General features: G+C 37.5%; 1 protein-coding gene across 2 annotated transcripts in view; it reads right to left on the minus strand.

The window, feature by feature from the left end:
• Positions 1 to 17,994, minus strand: part of RNF150 (ring finger protein 150) — a 325,703-nt gene that overhangs the window by 50,902 nt on the left and 256,807 nt on the right. For both annotated transcript variants that reach the window (XM_074275042.1, XM_074275041.1), the window contains 2 exons: positions 13,334 to 13,430; positions 3,839 to 4,049 (listed from right to left, as the gene is read on the minus strand). In XM_074275042.1, coding sequence (XP_074131143.1) covers positions 3,839 to 4,049; positions 13,334 to 13,430 — 308 coding nt within the window. The remainder of the gene's footprint in view (positions 1 to 3,838; positions 4,050 to 13,333; positions 13,431 to 17,994) is intronic.

The raw sequence follows: 17,994 nt of genomic DNA on the forward strand, positions 1-17,994 counted from the left end.
CTCTCTGTCCCTGTCTCTCTCTCTGTCTCTCTACATAGATACACACACACACACACACACACACACACACACACACACACACACACATACACACACACACACACTTTCCCCTCTACTATTCCCCCTGTTTCAATTGAGAAATAAGTTGAAGAATACAAGGAAAAGTGGGATTTAATCTACACTACGAATTGCAATCAACAGCCACATGTTTCATGATAGGGTGTTTGTTTGGCCAAGCACCTCCACTGATTTTACCATGTTTTTAAATGGGGTAATAGAGCAGTTGTTAAAATAAGGTTGACAATACTGATAAGGTTGAAATATTCATTCATAAACAAGCATTTATTAAATGGCTGCCACAGTAAGTTACTCTGTGAGGTACTTTAAAGCAGAGTTTCTTAAACTGTGGGTCACCCCATATGGGGTAGCACAAATGGGGTTGTGAAATTATGATTTATTACCAGTAAATATTTGATTTGTATGCCTATTTTTTATACCTCTCAGTTGAAAAAGAAGCCATACTTTAAAGAATGCAAAATATCTAAGGTATGATCTCTGCCCGCTACAAACTTTCAATTCATTCACAATCAAATGAGAATATTCTCTTTAGAAGTTTCTTTGATATTTCAATAAATCAGAACAGACTAGACAGAAATGGTCAAAGGAGAGAATCTGTAGGAAAAAAAAAGACATCTATATTAACAAGGCAATACCTATATCCCTATAGATATAGTTCTGTCCCAAATGTTTGCTGTCAACTACTTTTTTTCCCATTTATGGAAAAATGACACACAAAATAAAATTGCCCTTATATAGTTTTTAAAGTGCACACACACACACACACACACACACACACACACACATGAACGAATCTGCACACATAGAGCTAAATCCTAATTCCAATGAATTCCAACACAGAATTTGAATTTCTACTACATAGTTCCACCAAGCTGAAACTAATTACTATATTTTATGTAATTATAATTTTGAATAGTATGAATTCTAATACATGTGGCTGCTTCATGGGACTGATTATTTGTTCAAATTGGGACTGAGACACATGCATGCATACATTTATGCATGTATAAACATACATATCTTCATATATACATATTATTCTCTAGCATTAAGAATATACTTATAATCTAAGTATTATCTCTGTGTGAATATACACATAAAGTCATTTGCATGTCACGGCATCACCTCCCTGATGTCAAAGTCCTCTTCAATAAGGAAGGGCAAACAACAAGCCCTAATCCAAATCATTCTGGCTGTCATTGATTGTCCAACAATAGGGACCAAGCCAGGCCCCAGTCATTATTTGGGTCCAGATTGCCTCAGAGTGAATACAAATAACACTTATTTCTCTTTTAGCTAGAAACTCTGAGGGTCTTCCCCTCCCAGATTGGATTTTTCGTACCTAGCCTTTATCATTGAATGGGTGTTGCTTCAGTCAAATTGAGATGGGTTAAAAACCTTAAAAAGGCCAAATTTCCTATTGCATCCAGAGCCATCTCCAGTCATTCTGCACTGGATCCAGATGGCTTTTGAAGAGAGAATGAGACAGGTGACTTTGCAGAGCCCTCCCTTACTTGAATCCAATTTACTTGCATTTCATTGCATCCCCTCCCTGATGTCATGGTCCTTTCCAAGAACAAGGGGAAACAACAGCAGTAACACTGTATACATGTACATATATAACATACTTATGAAAATATTATGGAGTATTTACTATATACTTGTAATATAAGTAACATATTATGTATATATTTTTTACCTGTCATGTGATGATGTAATTATGAATTAAAATGTAAACTGAAGAGTATAATTAGTTTAAGGATATTAAATCATGTTTTCAATATTAAAATTCTTATTCATGTCTGAGCCTTGGGCATAAAACTAATTGACCTTTTCCAGTGAGCTTATTTAAGATCTGATCTGATCTAAGATCTGAGGGCCAGTTCCTCCCTTTGGCTAAGGGAGGTATTGTGATACAGGAGAAAGAATGTTGGCTTTCATAGCAGAAATTAGGCATGGGCCCACATTTAACACCACATACTAAGATAAGATCAAAATGGGTCCAAGATTTAGGCATAAAGAACGAGATCATAAATAGACTAGAGGAACATGGGATAGTTTACCCCTCGGACTTGTGGAGGAGGAAGGAGTTTGTGTCCAAGGGAGAACTAGAGACCATTATTGATCACAAAATAGAAAATTTTGATTACATCAAATTAAAAAGTTTTTGCACAAACAAGATTAGAAGGGAAGTAACAAAGTGGGAAAACATTTTTACAGTTAAAGGTTCTGATAAAGGCCTCATCTCCAAAATATACAGAGAATTAACTTTAATTTATAAGAAATCAAGCCACTCTCCAATTGATAAATGGTCAAAGGATATGAACAATTTTCAGATGATGAAATTGAAACTATTTCCACTCATATGAAAGAGTGTTCCAAATCACTATTGATCAGAGAAATGCAAATTAAGACAACTCTGAGATACCACTACACACCTGTCAGATTGGCTAAGATGACAGGAACAAATAACGATGAATGTTGGAGGGGATGTGGGAAAACTGGGACACTGATACATTGTTGGTGGAGTTGTGAAAGAATCCAGCCATTCTGGAGAGCAATCTGGAATTATGCTCAAAAAGTTGTCAAACTGTGCATACCCTTTGACCCAGCAGTGCTATTCCTGGGCTTATATCCCAAGGAAATACTAAAGAAGGGAAAGGGACCTGTATGTGCCAAAATGTTTGTGGCAGCTCTTTTTGTAGTGGCTAGAAGCTGGAAGATGAATGGATGTCCATCAATTGGAGAATGGTTGGGGAAATTATGGTATATGAATGTGATGGAATATTATTGTTCTGTAAGAAATGACCAACAGGAGGAATACAGAGAGGCCTGGAGAGACTTACATCAACTGATGCTGAGTGAAACGAGCAGAACTAGGAGGTCGTTATACACTTCAACAATGATACTGTATGAGGATATATTCTGATGGAAGTGGATAACTTCAACATAGAGAAGAGCTAATCCAATTCCAATTGATCAATAATGGACAGAATCAGCTACATCCAGAAAAGGAACACTGGGAAATGAGTGTAAACTGTGAGCATTTTTTTTTGTTTTTCTTCCCAGATTATTTTTACCTTCCGAATACAATCCTTCCTTTGCAACAACAACAACAAAATTCAGTTCTGCACATATATATTGTATCTAGGATATATTATAAGATATTTAATATATATGGGAATGCCTGCCATCTAGGGGAGGGGGTGGAGGGAAGGAGGGGGAAAATTCAGAACAGAAGGGAGTACAAGGGATAATGTTGTAAAAAATTACCTATGCATATGTACTGTCAAAAATATTATAATTATAAAATTAATAAAAAATAAATAAATTAAGAATGTTGGCTTTCAGTCAGAGGACCTGGATCTAGATGGAGATTACAGAATGTAGTATTTATGTTCTGGGGCAAATTTCTAACTTTTCTCTCAGTCTCCTTATCTGTAAAACCAGTGGTTGGAGTAGATGGTATCTGTGCTCCCTTCTGGCGCTATAATCCATGAATAACTCTCATTGCTCTTTTACCCGTGAAACTCGATATCTCAAATACTTGAGTTTTCTTGGTGACTCAAGACCATGATATAAATCGGAACTTCAGGCTTTGTCTTCAGAATGAAAATATGCTTTTACATTTCTATGGTCATTATTACCTTCATGTTATAGTTGTTTAATGGTACCCAAACAAGAGGTGACAATGGCAGAGTGGGAAATGAACACTCAGAAGGTTTTATGAATGTCTCATATGAGCTTTTAGGAGACTTACTGTTGGCTGTAAAGTTAACCTCTCCTTCCTGGGGAGTGGCGTCTGCATCTTGAACTACTTGTAATTCTCCCACAGTTCGGACAGCAGGATCCAAAGTAACGGAGCTTTCATTCACGGTTGTATCACTTGCACCTGTAATCTGATTGGTTGGTGGCCCTCCTATGGAACCTTCAAAGTCTGGTGGGATGTCATCTATGCAGTCTGCATTGGGCTGGTAAAAAAAAAATAAAGAAAAACACATTGAAGTTTATCTGCTATAAAACCAATTTTAACATAGGAAGATGAAAGAGTCCATTTTAGTATCTAATTGCTCTTTCTCTACACACACACCACACACACACACACACACACACACACACACACACACCAGCTCTGAGTTCAAATTCCTACAGTACAAATATGCTCAACAATAAGCATTTATTAATATGATTTGTTTTCTTCAAATAATAAAAAAACTTCATGGTTCTCTTTGTAGCACCATATAATTACTAGATAATATTTATATTATTTTAGTAAAAACAACAACAACAACAACAACAACAAAACAACAACAACAATGAAGAAAAGTTTCTTTAAAGCTCTTCTGTTAAAATCCTCCATTTAGATAGAGGGTCATGTTATGGGTGTGGCAAATTGGGCAATGGCTACATAACACATGATTCATTTATAGGAACAGTGTTTTCTTTAAAATATTTGTTCATAATCAAAGCACCATTTGACAGTCAGATCATTATCCCCAAAGACTTGTGAATTGTTTTTATGAAGTATGGAGGAGAAGGGGAAGGGCAGACAGAAATATGTTTGACTCACACCTGAGAATTGCTGATTTTAAAACTCCCATATCAAAAGAATCTAGAACAAAACTTCTCAATGATTCATCACTGAAACACCCAAATTATAACTCACAGAATTTTATGCATTGGAAAGACTTTTGAAGGTCATCTCATCCTATATTCTATCCAGTTTGAGAATTTCTATAGCAATCCTGACAGAAGGTTTTCTAGTTTCTGCTTGAATACCTCCAATGATGAGTAGCTCACTATTTCTTAAGGCAGCTCATTTCATTGATGGACAGCTCTAATTTTTATAAAATTCTTCCTTAAATTAAGTGAAATCTTCTGCCCCGTTACTTTCACTCATCTTAGTTCTTCCACATGGAATTAAGACAAAAATGTTATTGTTCTTTTATGTGACAGCACATTAAGTATCTGAATACAGAGTGCATGTCCCTATCCGCTTCCCTTTCCCATCTCCTCCTCCAAATCTCATCTTAAAGAATATTAAACAAGAGGAATGGAAATTTACTTATTTTTACTCTGTTATTCCTTGCAGTGGGGAGGGAGATTGATCTGATATACTTCCTCATTATGCTTTCTGGCATACATATCTTTGTGTACTCATGTCCAGATTGGAAATCTCAGACATCCACATCCAGAGAAAGAACTGTGAAGACTGAATACAGATCAAAGCAAACTATTTTCACTTTTTTTGTTTTTCTTTTTCATAGCTTTTCCTTTTTGTTCTGATTTTTCTTTTACAACATGACTAATATGGAAATGTTTTAAATGATTGTACACGTATAATCTATATCAGATTGTTTGTTATCTTGGGGAAGTGAGGAAAGAAGAAAGGGAAGGAAAAAATTGGAACTCAAAATCTTAAAAAAATGAATGTTGAAGAGTATTTTTAAATGTAATTGGAAAATAAAATACTATTGAAATTTTAATTTTTTTTTTAAAAAACCCTATCTTTACATGTAATTGGAAAATAAAATACTATCGGGGTGGGAGGGGGAAGGAAATCCCAGGCATTCTGCAGATTGAGTTTGGTTTTGGTATTGCTGTTAAGGAAGGAGTCTCCCCTTACATGAACTGATGCTAAGTGAAATGAATAGAACCAGGAGAATTGTACACAGCAACAAGATTATATGATGATCAATTCCTATAAATGTGGCTCTTTGCACAATGAGGTGATTCAGGACAATTCCAGTGGTCGTGTGATGAAGAAAGACATCTGCACCCAGAGAGACTGAGAGGACTGAGTGTGGATCAGAACATAGTATTTTCACCTTTTTTATTGCTGTTTGCTTGCTTTTTGTTTTCTTTCTCATTTTTTCCCTTTTTGATCTGATTTTTCCTGTGCAGCATGATAATTGTAGAAATATGTGTAAAAGAATTGCACATGTTTAACATATATTGGATTATTTGCTGTCTAGGGGAGGGGAGTGGGGGGAAGAGAGGAGAAAATGTGGAACACAAGGTTTTGCAAGAGTGAGTGTTGAAAATTATCTATATATATGTTTTGAAAATAAAAAGCTTTAATAAAAAAGGGCGGGGTCTCCCTTCATGATCAACTTACAAAGGCCATCCTTTCCCTTAAATGACTAAGGCTTTTCATTTCCATTTTAGCAGCTCTATATTTCAAGAGGAACAGGAAAAAATAATAAGGGGAGAAATGGAAGATTGAGGAGATTTGGCTGGCATTGATAAATGACCATTATCCAGATTGATCTCTTAGGGTAAGGAGGTTAAAGACTGCCCATGCTAGACAGTGTTCAGGAAAAGAAACCAAAGTTAAAGCAAAAATAACTTCTTTATTTAAAATTCATTAAAATGAAAACCTAATGAAATACCAAAAAATGTTATAGTCCAACAGTGTCAAAGTACTGAGGGAAAAGCCACTTTAATATATTATTGGTGGGACTACAAATTAATAAAAAAAAGATTGAAAAATAATCTGCAATATGAAAAGAGCTGAAAAACTGATCACATCTCTGGACCCAGAATTTTTGTTGTTAAGATTCTATGCTCACATCATAAAAAGGGAAACAGGGCCTATTTACACAAAAATATTCATAGTTTCTTTATTTATAATAATAAAAAAAGAAACAGTCTCTATGCTGAAGAACTGGAGGCTAGCTGAATCTATTAAATATAATAGAATATTAGGTGAAAAAAATCAATAAATCTGCTATATACAAGAAAGTTTGGAAAGAGCAGTCGGGGTGGTTCAGAGTGAAAGCAGCAGAATAAAATGGTATTAGACACTGATTCTGATAATAAATTAAAACAAAGGAATTTTTTTTTTGAAGTAGGAAGAAACAAAAGACCAAAGGAACTGGAAGGGGAGGCAAAAGAAAAAAACAAATAAAATTTATTTGTTTGTTATTTGTCAATTATTTTCATTCTGTCTTCTTAAAGGCTGAGGTGGGGGGGGACATCCCCCATTTTTGCCTCCTTGTTTTTTTGTTCATCTGTCTTTTTTTTTCTGCTTGATGAAGATTCGGTTTAATTTTCTAAAGTGGAAGTCTGTTGTTGCTGTGCACAGATGGGATATATAGCAATGTTCTACCAAGTGTTCAGGGTACACTACATTTATAGGAAAAAACAAATCTGGAAGAAAAGTTCACATAAAACAGATGCTTTCTTTTTCTGAGAAATTCCTGCATTTATCCCCTCAGGTATAACTATCTCAACATAATAAAAATACTTATAATAAAGTTAACATACTACCTCAAAATGTGTTAGGGAGAAGCAGCATATTAGAATAAAATGGGTATTGGATTTGTAGTCAAAGGTTTGGCTTGTTTTAATGTTTTATTTTTTTCAAATTACATCTAAAAACATTTAACATTAAAATTTAACATTCTTTTTAAAATTTTGTGTTTTAAGTTCTCTTCCTCCCTTTCCTCCCCTCATTGAGAAGCTTATATAGGCTGTCATGGAAAACATTTTTCCATATTAGCCATATTATAAAAAGAAACACAGACCAAAAAAAAAACCTTCAAGAAAAATAAAATTAGAAAAACAAAGAAACAAACTATCCTTCAATTTGCATTCAGTTTCCACCAGTTCTTTCTCTGTAGATGGATAGCACTTTTCATCACTAAGTCCTTTGGAATTATTTTGGATCACTGTCTTGTTGAGAATAACTAAGGCATTTACAATTGATGACTGTAAAATATTGCTGTTACTTTGTACAATGTTCTCCTGGTTCTGCTCATTTCCCTTTGCATCTGTTCATGTAAGTCTTCCTAGGTTTTTCTGAGAGCATCCATCACAATCATATCTCTTTCTCCCTCTCTCTCTCTCTCTCTCTCTCTCTCTCTCTCTCTCTCTCTCTGTCTCTCTCTCTCTCTCTCTCTCTCTCACTCTGTCTCTCTCTCTTTCTCTCTCTCTCTCTCTCTCTCTCTCTGTCTCTCTCTCTGTCTCTCTTTCTCTCTCTCTCTCTCTCTCTGTCTCTCTGTCTCTCTCTCTCTCTCTCTCTCTCTCTCTCTCTCTCTCTCTCTCTCTCTCTCTCCTATCCCCCCCATCTCTGTCTCTCTCCTTGTTGAGGCAATCGGGGTTAAGTGACTCCCCAGAGTCACAAATCTAGTAAGTGTGTGAGGTGGGACTTGAACTCAGTTCCTCCTATAAAGCTATTGTTCTATCCACTGTACCACCTAGCTGCCCTGAAACTATAGATTCTCAGGGATGAAGGTGAATTGTGAGTATATGCCAGCCTTGGGGGACTGCTTACACAAAGGCATGAAGACAGAAGGTAGAACATCATCTAAAAGAAATATCATATTTGTCACTACAGTTAGAATACAGAGTAGATGAAGGGATACATTTATAAAAATCCTCAAAAGGTAGGCAGTTGTTATTTTGTTCAGTAATTTCAGTTGGGCCCAATTCTTCCTGACCACATTTGGGGCTATGGTTTTTTCCAAGATACTAGAGTAGTTTGCCATTTCTTTCTACAGCTCATTTTACAGATGAGGTAAACGGGGTTAAATGACTTGGGTCATACAACTGGTAAATCTGACGCCAGATTTAAACTCAGGAAAATGAGTCTTTCTGACTGGAGGTCTAGCACTCTATTTACTGAGCCCCTCAGCTGTCCTATTAAAAAGTAGATAGACTGGAGTTCAATTGCTAAATGTTTAGAATGACAGAGAAATTTGTTTTTTAATTCTAAAGGCAAAAGGGAACTACTGGAGATATTTCAGGACAGGAGTAATATGGTAAAAAGAATGCCTTCGGTTATGGGTAACTATGTAAGGATGAAATGATGAGGGGAAAGACTTGAAGCAAATAGAGCACTATCATCAGAATAGTGGTCATAAGGGCTTGATTTATGGAAATGGTTACATGAGTGATATAGAAAGGGATTCGTTTGATGGAGGCAGAATTTGATAAAACTTTGTATCTGACTGGATATCTCTAGTGAGGAAGGGAAAGTTAAGGTTGGTTCTATGATTGTGCACCTAGCAAGGGTGTCTACAAAGATGGTGCCCTCAAAAAGAACCAGGGAAGTGAGGGAAAAGGGTAACTTTTTAGGGGACAGAAAAGGTAACAAATTCTTTTTTGAACATATTAAGCTTACATGTATGATTCTCTACCTCCAAATACTGGAGAAATTCAGGAGTAACGTGGATTATTTTTCAGTATCCTCCAAAATGGATGCTTTGGGAAAGCATAGAAGTTACTCAGGATGTAAGCAGGAGAAATCAGAGATGCTTCACTTTTCTGAGACTGTTCTGTTTTCACTTGGGTATATCGACAGAGCTTATTGGTTAATTATTGTGCTAGAAAAAGGGAGTGACATCGCTTAATAATTCTGGTGTTATTATTTTACAGTAAGGACATGGCCATTATTCAAATAATTCTAAATAAAATTTAGTTCAAATTTGGCAAATATACTGAACCATGACTGGGATCTTTGAACCATGGCTGCTTCAGTCATCATACTTGAAAGTTTCAGGAATAATCTCAAATAAAACTATTTAAAATAATGAATAGATAAACTCATCTTATTTTCACATAAACTTCAGAGAAGTCTCTGGAAGCCTACAGGATGGGTAAAGAAAAATATTAATTAGACCAAGAAATTAAATATTAATAACTTTGGTGTTTCTGATCATATTCTGATGGGGGAGTTCTAGAGCTTTTTTTAAATTATGAATGATGATGGAAGCAATGAAAATAATTTTCATATCTATGGTGCTTTAAAGTTTATTAGGCACCTTCTTCCTAATTTGTGGGCAAATATGATGCAGGAAGCTTTGAAAAAATAGATTACTGACAAGAGAAACCATTCCAATGGATTGCATCCAATGGATCTTTGATTTGAAAGGGAACTCAAGAACCCAGGTTGTCTGAGTCACACCTGAACAAGAATCCCCTCCATAGTGTCCCCGAGGAGTGAACTCCATTGTTCAAAAGGGAACATACTACTTTCCACGGCCACTTTTGAACAACTTTAGTCATTAACAAATTTTTCAATTTGTCTCTTTGTACCTTTTAGTTACTGCTCCTACTCCAGATCTCAAGCCAAGCAGAAAAACTATAATCCCCTTTCCATGAGATGACTCTAAATACTTGAAGAAAGCTATTACACTATCAAATAAATGTCTTTATTCAATTTTGAAGTGCTGCAAAGATTTTGGAGCCAAATCTCTCTTTCCTTCAACGATTTCATATTCTCTCTCTCCCTATCTATCTTTCTTTTGTTTCGGTTGGTTTCTCTCTTTCCTTCCTCCTTCTCTCCCTCTTTTCCTCCCTCTTTCCTTCTCTGTCCTCCCCCTTTCTCTCTCTCTCTTCCCCCTTCATCCTTCTCTCTCATTCTCTCTATTCCCCTATTTATCTTTATCCGTCCATTTCCCCCCCTCTCCTGCTCTTTCTCCTCCTCCCTATCTCTCCCCTGTCTTTGTCTATCTTTCTCTCTTTCCTCTTCCTTCCTTCTCTTTTTTACTCCTTTGTCATTCTCTTCCTTTTTCTGTCCCCTTCTCTCCTCTGTCTCTCTGTCTGTCTGATTCACCTTCCCTCCTTCTCTCCCCTCTCATTTTTGTGTCTCTCTCTTCTTCCCTCCTCTCTTTATTACCTATCTCTCTCTTTCATCTTTCTGCCTCTCTCTCTCTTCCCTCCTCTTTTTCCGTTTCTAATTCTCTTTTTCTTCCCCTTTCTGTCTCCCTAGCTCTTTTTCTGTCTCTCTGTCTATCCAATTCCCCACCATTTCCTTGCTCCTCTACCTTCCTCACATCTCTTGAGACACAGGTTAGTATCACGAAGGAGCAATGGACTCCTGGTCAGGACAGTCTGAATTCATGCCTCCCGTCTGATATTCACTAACAATGTAATCCTGGACAAGTCACTTACTCTGTCTGTGCCTCAGTTTCCCCATCTGTAAATTGAAAGGATTGAGTTCTAAAGCTCTCCTGGTTCTAAATCTATAATCCCTTGCAAAAAGCACTTATAGTGCCTGGCACAGAGTAGGTGCTAGATCAATGCTTATTTCCTCCCTCACTCTCCTAGCCCAGCTCCCTTCAGCCTTTTCTATCTCTATGCACATAAACACAAACACATATATTACAACCTTCTGAATTTGTAATTTCATGCTTGTAGGGAATGACTAATATGGAAACATTATCCTCAGAGGCAGATCAACAATTCATCCATGACCCAATCTTACAAGAGTTTCCCTGGTCTTTGAGAAGACAGATTACTTATGCAGGGTCACAAAAACAGTTTATATTGGCAGCAGGAATTTAACCCAAATCTCCTTGCTTAGAAGACCAATCTCTTCCCATGACATACTACCTCTCCCATATCTAATATTGCTGCTGTCATTCAATTGTGTCCAACTCTTTGTGACCCCATGGACCATACTGTCCATGTTTTTTTTTTTTTTTTTTTTTTTTTGTGAAGATACTTCAGTGATTTGCCATTTCTTTTTCCATTGGAATAAGGCAAAGATGGGTTAAATTATTTGCTCAGGATCATATAGCTACAAATATTGGAGACTGGATGTGACCTCAGGCTTTCTTGACTCCAAGCTCAGTGCTCTATCTACCAGTTGCCTCCACATAAAAATGCACATACATATTTTTTGTACAGAAACTAGATATAGTCTTAGTATAAGCAGAGGATATTCTTGAAGCACTGAGTTCTAAGGGTTTTTCTAAGGCATACACATGGAGGGTTATAGCCTGGGTTTTGAGCTATATTTTTTGCCCATAATGGATTTTCCTCATGCCGACTCTATATTTACAGCCACAGACGGACGATTTAGTGGTCTGCTTCTCCACTGCCTGTCCAGCCCTGTATTCACACAAGCTGATTTGTGTTGTGTGCATAAACCATCGAGATCAGCACACAGCTGGCATGAAGGCAGCTGGGACACGGGAAGAAAAGACTGGCTAAATGCATGTCATTACAATCTATCACTGCCCTTCAAGGCGCCCCCTTTCCTGCTGTACTAATGTGAAAGCTCAAAGAGAATCAGAGTTAGCGTTAGCGTGATTTCTCCCTTTCAGTGATGATTCCCATAAGAGTTCCTATTCCATTAACACCATGCGATGGCTCATCTTTTTTTATTTTGCTGTCATTATTGGGAATGATGGGGATGAGGGTTAGGACTGGGGTAAAAGGGGGAAAATTGGTATCTAGGGCTCCCATCTTCACTACGGGCTGGCTTTTCTTCCAACACCATCTTTTGTTTAACTCTACTCTTTCTCGCCCAACCAGGGGATCTGGGAGTTTGGCCCACTGCCTGCCCTCATCTGTTCAGGAAAAATGTACATATAACAGCTGGTGGCTCACTAGCCACCATTGTTTGTGGGCTAAACTTGACAAGGTCCTGGAAATGTCTTTTTTTCTCAGCTTGAAGCCAGCTGGCTGGAATCTCCACACTGGGGGAGACGCTGAACTTTTTATGGATATTTGGAACTGAAGGAAGCTTAATCTGATGGCAGAATGGAAACCAGGTCCTGCCTCCAAAATCCTGGACACAGAAGAATCCACGTGCAGATCTTTTTTTAAACAGCTAAACAGAATCTGAGCCTTTCTCTCTCATCACTGCCGTGATCCCTCAAGGTGTTATGAAGTTTGCTCGCTGACTCCTGAAGTGGCTAAGAGGCTGGCATTCAGATTGGGCCCAGAGGATAAAGTAACATTAAAAAAAAAGTAGTTGAAGTCATTTTCCATTGGTGTTGTGCAGGTGATAGAAATACAACAGATGTGTTCTATCAGTGAACTTGAACCCATGCTTTTTTCACTTTTTAGAGCACTCACCACTCATGCAAATCATAACCAGAATAGGACTCAGAAAGTAAGCTTCAGAATGAGATTTGAATCCAGGTATTCCAAACTTCAGGTTCAGAATTTTTAAATTCTTCCCATTTTCTGTCTGTTTCATCATTAACAAGGAAAAGAGAAAGCTAATTGCATAAATAGCATTTTGAGGCTGAGGAAGGATGATCCAAAATGAAAAAGGAGGTGGGAAAATCTCTAGGGGCTCATAATGAGGAGAAAATGAGAGGAAAGATACCTCCAGACATACAAGCTCATGTGGAATTAACACAAATGGTGTCACTCCCGTGACATCCCTCTCTTGGGGACCACTACAATAGAAGCAGGGAGCAATTTATATTACTTCTCTTCTTTGTGTTCGTGAGTAGGTAGAAAAAAAGGGAGGATATTAGTTTGGGGAGTGGGGACAGAGCACATTGCTTACCGGGATGCCTAGAGCCTTAAGGATGTTCATCTTGCACATGGGGCAGGTTCGATGGTCTAGCAGCCATGGGTCTACGCAGGATTTATGGAAAAGATGTCTGCAAAGAGAGTCATAAAATTTTAGCACCGGACATCATTCAGCCCTTCCCATTTCCCCTATTTTACAACGAGCCTATCACCTTCTTGCTGAATCTAGTGTGCCTTTTAGATAGCTAGTTGGTGCCATAAAGCAGAGTGCTGGGTCTGGAGTCAGGAAAACTCTTCTTCATGAGTTCAAATCTGGCCTCAGACACTACCAGGTCTATGATCCTGAGCAAGTTACTTCGGATTTTATTTTTCTCAGATTCTTCTTAAAAAAATGTGAGCTGGAGAAGGAAATGGCCAACCATTATAGTAGCTACCAAGAAAACCCCAAATGGAGTCATAAAGAGCTGGACATGACTAAAATCACTGAACAATAGTGGGTTGTTGTTGTTTTTTTTTTTTTTTAATGATACCAGGAATGTTTAACAATCTTATTTATCCTGATTCGTGTGTGTGTGTATGTGTGTGTGTGTGTGTGTGTGTGTGTGTGTGTGTGTGTGTGTGTGTGTGTGTGTGAAAATATCTTCAGCTTTGTCTACTAAATTTTAAAAATGTGGGGCACATGGAAACAGGGAGGCTTCTCCTTTGCTCTACCATGACAGGAACATGACAGCTTTGTAACATTAACAGGTAGAAAGTTATCAGTGGACAAGGTACAAAGACAAGTATACAGAATGCCTTTCTATTCCTTGTTCTGGATATAGCAAAAGGAAAGCTGGATTTATACTCAGAAGACTAAGCCCATGTTCTGTGATTTATCAGTTCTATCATTTTGGGCAAACCATTTTGATTTCTTCCAGCCTTAACTCATTTCCCAATCTATAGATACCTTCTTGGGCTATTTTGGGGATTAAGTGAGATAATTTATGTAAAGTGCTTTGTAAATTGCAAAGTTCTAGGTCAATTATTATTATTACTTTCAAATAAGACAGAAGCTTCTGCCAAACCCTTAATTGACATAATACAAAAAATGGTAAATTCATGTATGTGATACTATCGAGATGCTATGAGGGATCAAAGAAGGGAGACTGCTTTTGGTTGGGATATCAGAAAAGGTTTCATGAAGGAGGAGATATCCAGGCTGAACCTTAAAAGATAGGTAGGACTTCAGAAGGCTAAATTGTAGAAGAGTGTTTTCCAGATGGAAAGAACTATGGCAGCAATGACGTAGAAGTAAGAATGCTCAGAATTTATCTAAAGAACATCCAGGAACCAGAGAATGGAATCAGAGGATAGGAAAGGGAAAGTATGAGATAGAGTAGGCTGGAATCTGATTGTAGAGAGGCTTGAATGCCAGAATAAAAAGACTGGTCTCTATTCAGTAGTCACCGAGGAAAGGGAGTAATTTATCTGGTTAAAGAACATAGAATAGAGGGGAAAAGTATGGGGTCTAGTGGCAGATTGATTGACTGGATGACTAATCTGATAACCCAAGTGAGATTTTACAGTGGCCTGAATGAGAGTCATGGTCATGGTAATGGAGGGGACAAATAAAAGAGCCATTGCAAAAGTAGAATCCATAGGCTTGCTAACGAAATGATGATTAAAAGTTAGGGACAGGAGAGGTCAAAGGAGGCTCTGAGATTTCAAGCCTGAATGGCTGGAAAAATAAGGAATTATTAATAGAATTAGTAAAGTCAGGGAGAGTAACAGCATTTTGGGGGGGAAGAGGGAAGATTATGATCTCTGGTTTTGGACAGTCCCTTCAATTCAATCCAGGTAACATTTATCAAGCACCAGCTTAAGTTTTTATTTAGTATGTAGTCAGGCACTGAGCTAGTGACAGGGGATATAAAGAGAAAAAGAGAGGAGGGGAATGATTCCTGTCCTCAAGAAATTCACATTCTAATTAAGAGGACATATCATATAAGCAAATAAGTACATACACAGTAATTTTAATAGGGAGAGAATGATAACATATTTCTATTACCTTTTTATTTCTGTTACCTCTTAATTCTAGAAGTTATTTTCTATTTAGACTGTATATAGCTTTGTGGGTTTTTTATTGTTATTTTTATGTTATTTCCTATTTTGATTGTAAACTCCTTGAAGGCAGGGACTGACTCTTGTCTCTTTGTATTCTCAGAATTTAGCACAATTTCTGGCATATCATATAATACCTAGCTTAATAAGTGTCGATTGATTCATTGCTAACTTAGGAGTAGGGGCTATCCAAGGTGCTAGCAAGACTTTAGGTCCATGTCCAGCAGGCAGTTAGAAACATGATTTGGAGTTTAAGAGAGAGGACTCAGGATCTGGAAATCATCTGTATTAGAGGTGAATACTGGATAACATGGTCAAGGAAGGAAAAAGAGAAGAAAAATGAGAAAGACAGCCTTGTAGGAAGAGAATACAATGAAGCAGATGAAGATATAGACCAGAAGAATAGTTTCTGTCCCTTCATCTCTACGGCACTATTCTAGGTCAAACTTTTATCCCTTACTTGCTGGACTACTGCAGTTGCCTTCTAAATGATGTCCTGCTTCTGGTTTTTCCCCATCCATCTTGCACAGTATCAGCAGATGAGACTTCCTAAAGCTTGGCTTGGGGTTAATCCCCTGCTTTAACATCCTTGAAGGGGGCCCTCTCTACCTACTGAGTCAAATACCACCAATGTAACTATGTGTACATTGTCTTAGCTTTATGTCATTTTCAGGAAAAGTATAGAAAGTCATTGCATCAAAAGAAAACGAGGAGATAAGGAAGGTCAAAAGAAGGACTGAAAAGATAAAACAATTATTCTAGTGTGCTGGAGCTATCAGGAACTCTACAAGTATTAAATTTTCAGCAAGAGCATCTGATAAACCTCAGAAACCAGTAAATACTACAAATTAGGGTTTGGTTTATCCTACTGTTGATTGTCTAGACTTTAGAAAGTGATGGGGAAAATGTTTATAATGTAGAATAAACTAAAAATAAACTAAAAATGCACTTCTTTCCCCCTCCAACCACCTTCCCTTAGAGAACTAGTTCTTAAAAATTTATCATCACACCTATGCTTGTTTTTTTTTAACATATACTGAGTGTCAGTAAGGTAGGATCAAAGGATTGAAAGCTAGAAAGGGAAGGAGAGATGACCTAGTTTACAGGTAACAAGTGTCACAAAGGTGGTAAATGTCACACAAGTGACAAACAGGAGTTAAGTAAGGGGAAGAGCCTGGATTCTAATAGTGATTCCTCTGACTCCTGATACAGGGCTTTTCCTAGCACTCATAGATCTTTATGTAGTATTTGTTTCATACTTCTTAAAATCTGATCATCTTAGAATCTTTTTATGTAGGGCTGCAATCTAGATTTCTTACCCTGCCACAAATAGAGAAGCAAAAATCCAAGAGAGCAGATGGTTGAATACAAAAAGAGAACCAGGAGGGAAGAGATGGAAGAAGCCAAGCAACCAATAAGAAATCTTTGTTAAGCATCCATTGTGTCTAGCACAGTGTTAGGTCCTGAGACACAGAGATACAAATACAAATCTCTTGGGGGACAGTGTCTTTGCATTTCCTTCTTTCTTTGTACAGTTTTTGGAACAAGTCATCAGCAGCAAACATTATTAGCAGGCACTTTGACAAATAGTCATATGAACAACTAGATACATCATTGTGTTCTGTGAGAAGAGAGGAAATGGCCATAAGCTGCAATGAGAAATGGACTCTTGAACATAGGAGAGTCAGCAGGAATACTGATTAAGGGAAACTAAGGGCCAATGAAGTTCTTTTCCTTGGGGGAAGAAAGTGTCCAGAACTGTGATTTTATCATTGTGAAGAAACACCCTCCATCATGCAGATGGAGAATTTATCTAATTTATGGACCTAGACGAATTGCCAGAGATGATTAGGGTTTAAGTGACTTGCCATCCATGAGTTTTGTTTGTTCATTCTTTTCGATATGGGGGTTTCTTGGCAAAGACATTTTATAGATGAGGAGACTAAGTGTGGATACCTAATTGGTTTAAAACTTTCCCCTTCTCTTCCCCTCTAGTCACTGAAGCTCTGAACTCCTCACCTATATACTTTCTTATGTGATATTCTTTTTCTTTTTCATGATATTTCTCTCCCCCATCCTTCTTTTCAACATTGCAAAATGGAGGATGTTTTTTTGCCAGTCTCCCTGACTTGTCCATGTCTGCCATCTTCTGTCTCCATTAGAAACCTCGTTACCAGAACTGAAAGGAGAACTCCATCCTTCCTTTGGCACTGGCTCACACTGCTCCCTCTCCCTAAGGCAACACAACTAACAAGGTGTGGGAGTCACACTGGCGCCTACAGAGAACAACACCAATGCAGCCTTTCCCAACTGGAATACTCAGAGTCTACACTAAGCTGGTAATCCCCTTTAGAGCTCCTTAAACAATTTACCTGGCAAGGTATTTTATACAGCATGAGGGAATTTATTATAAACAAACAAGGAAAACCTTTTCATAGGGTATCTGGGTTGGATTACAACCACTCTTCATGATCCTAGTGGAAATGAAAAGGTTGTATTTGGACAATCTAATGTATCTGTTGTCACACTGATGATACTTTTCTCCAATGAATTTAAAAAATTCAAAGCAGCTGGAAAGGACCTTCCAGTTCTTCT

The sequence above is a fragment of the Sminthopsis crassicaudata genome, chromosome 6 (assembly GCF_048593235.1).
Source record: "Sminthopsis crassicaudata isolate SCR6 chromosome 6, ASM4859323v1, whole genome shotgun sequence".
NCBI classification, from domain to species: Eukaryota; Metazoa; Chordata; class Mammalia; order Dasyuromorphia; family Dasyuridae; genus Sminthopsis; species Sminthopsis crassicaudata.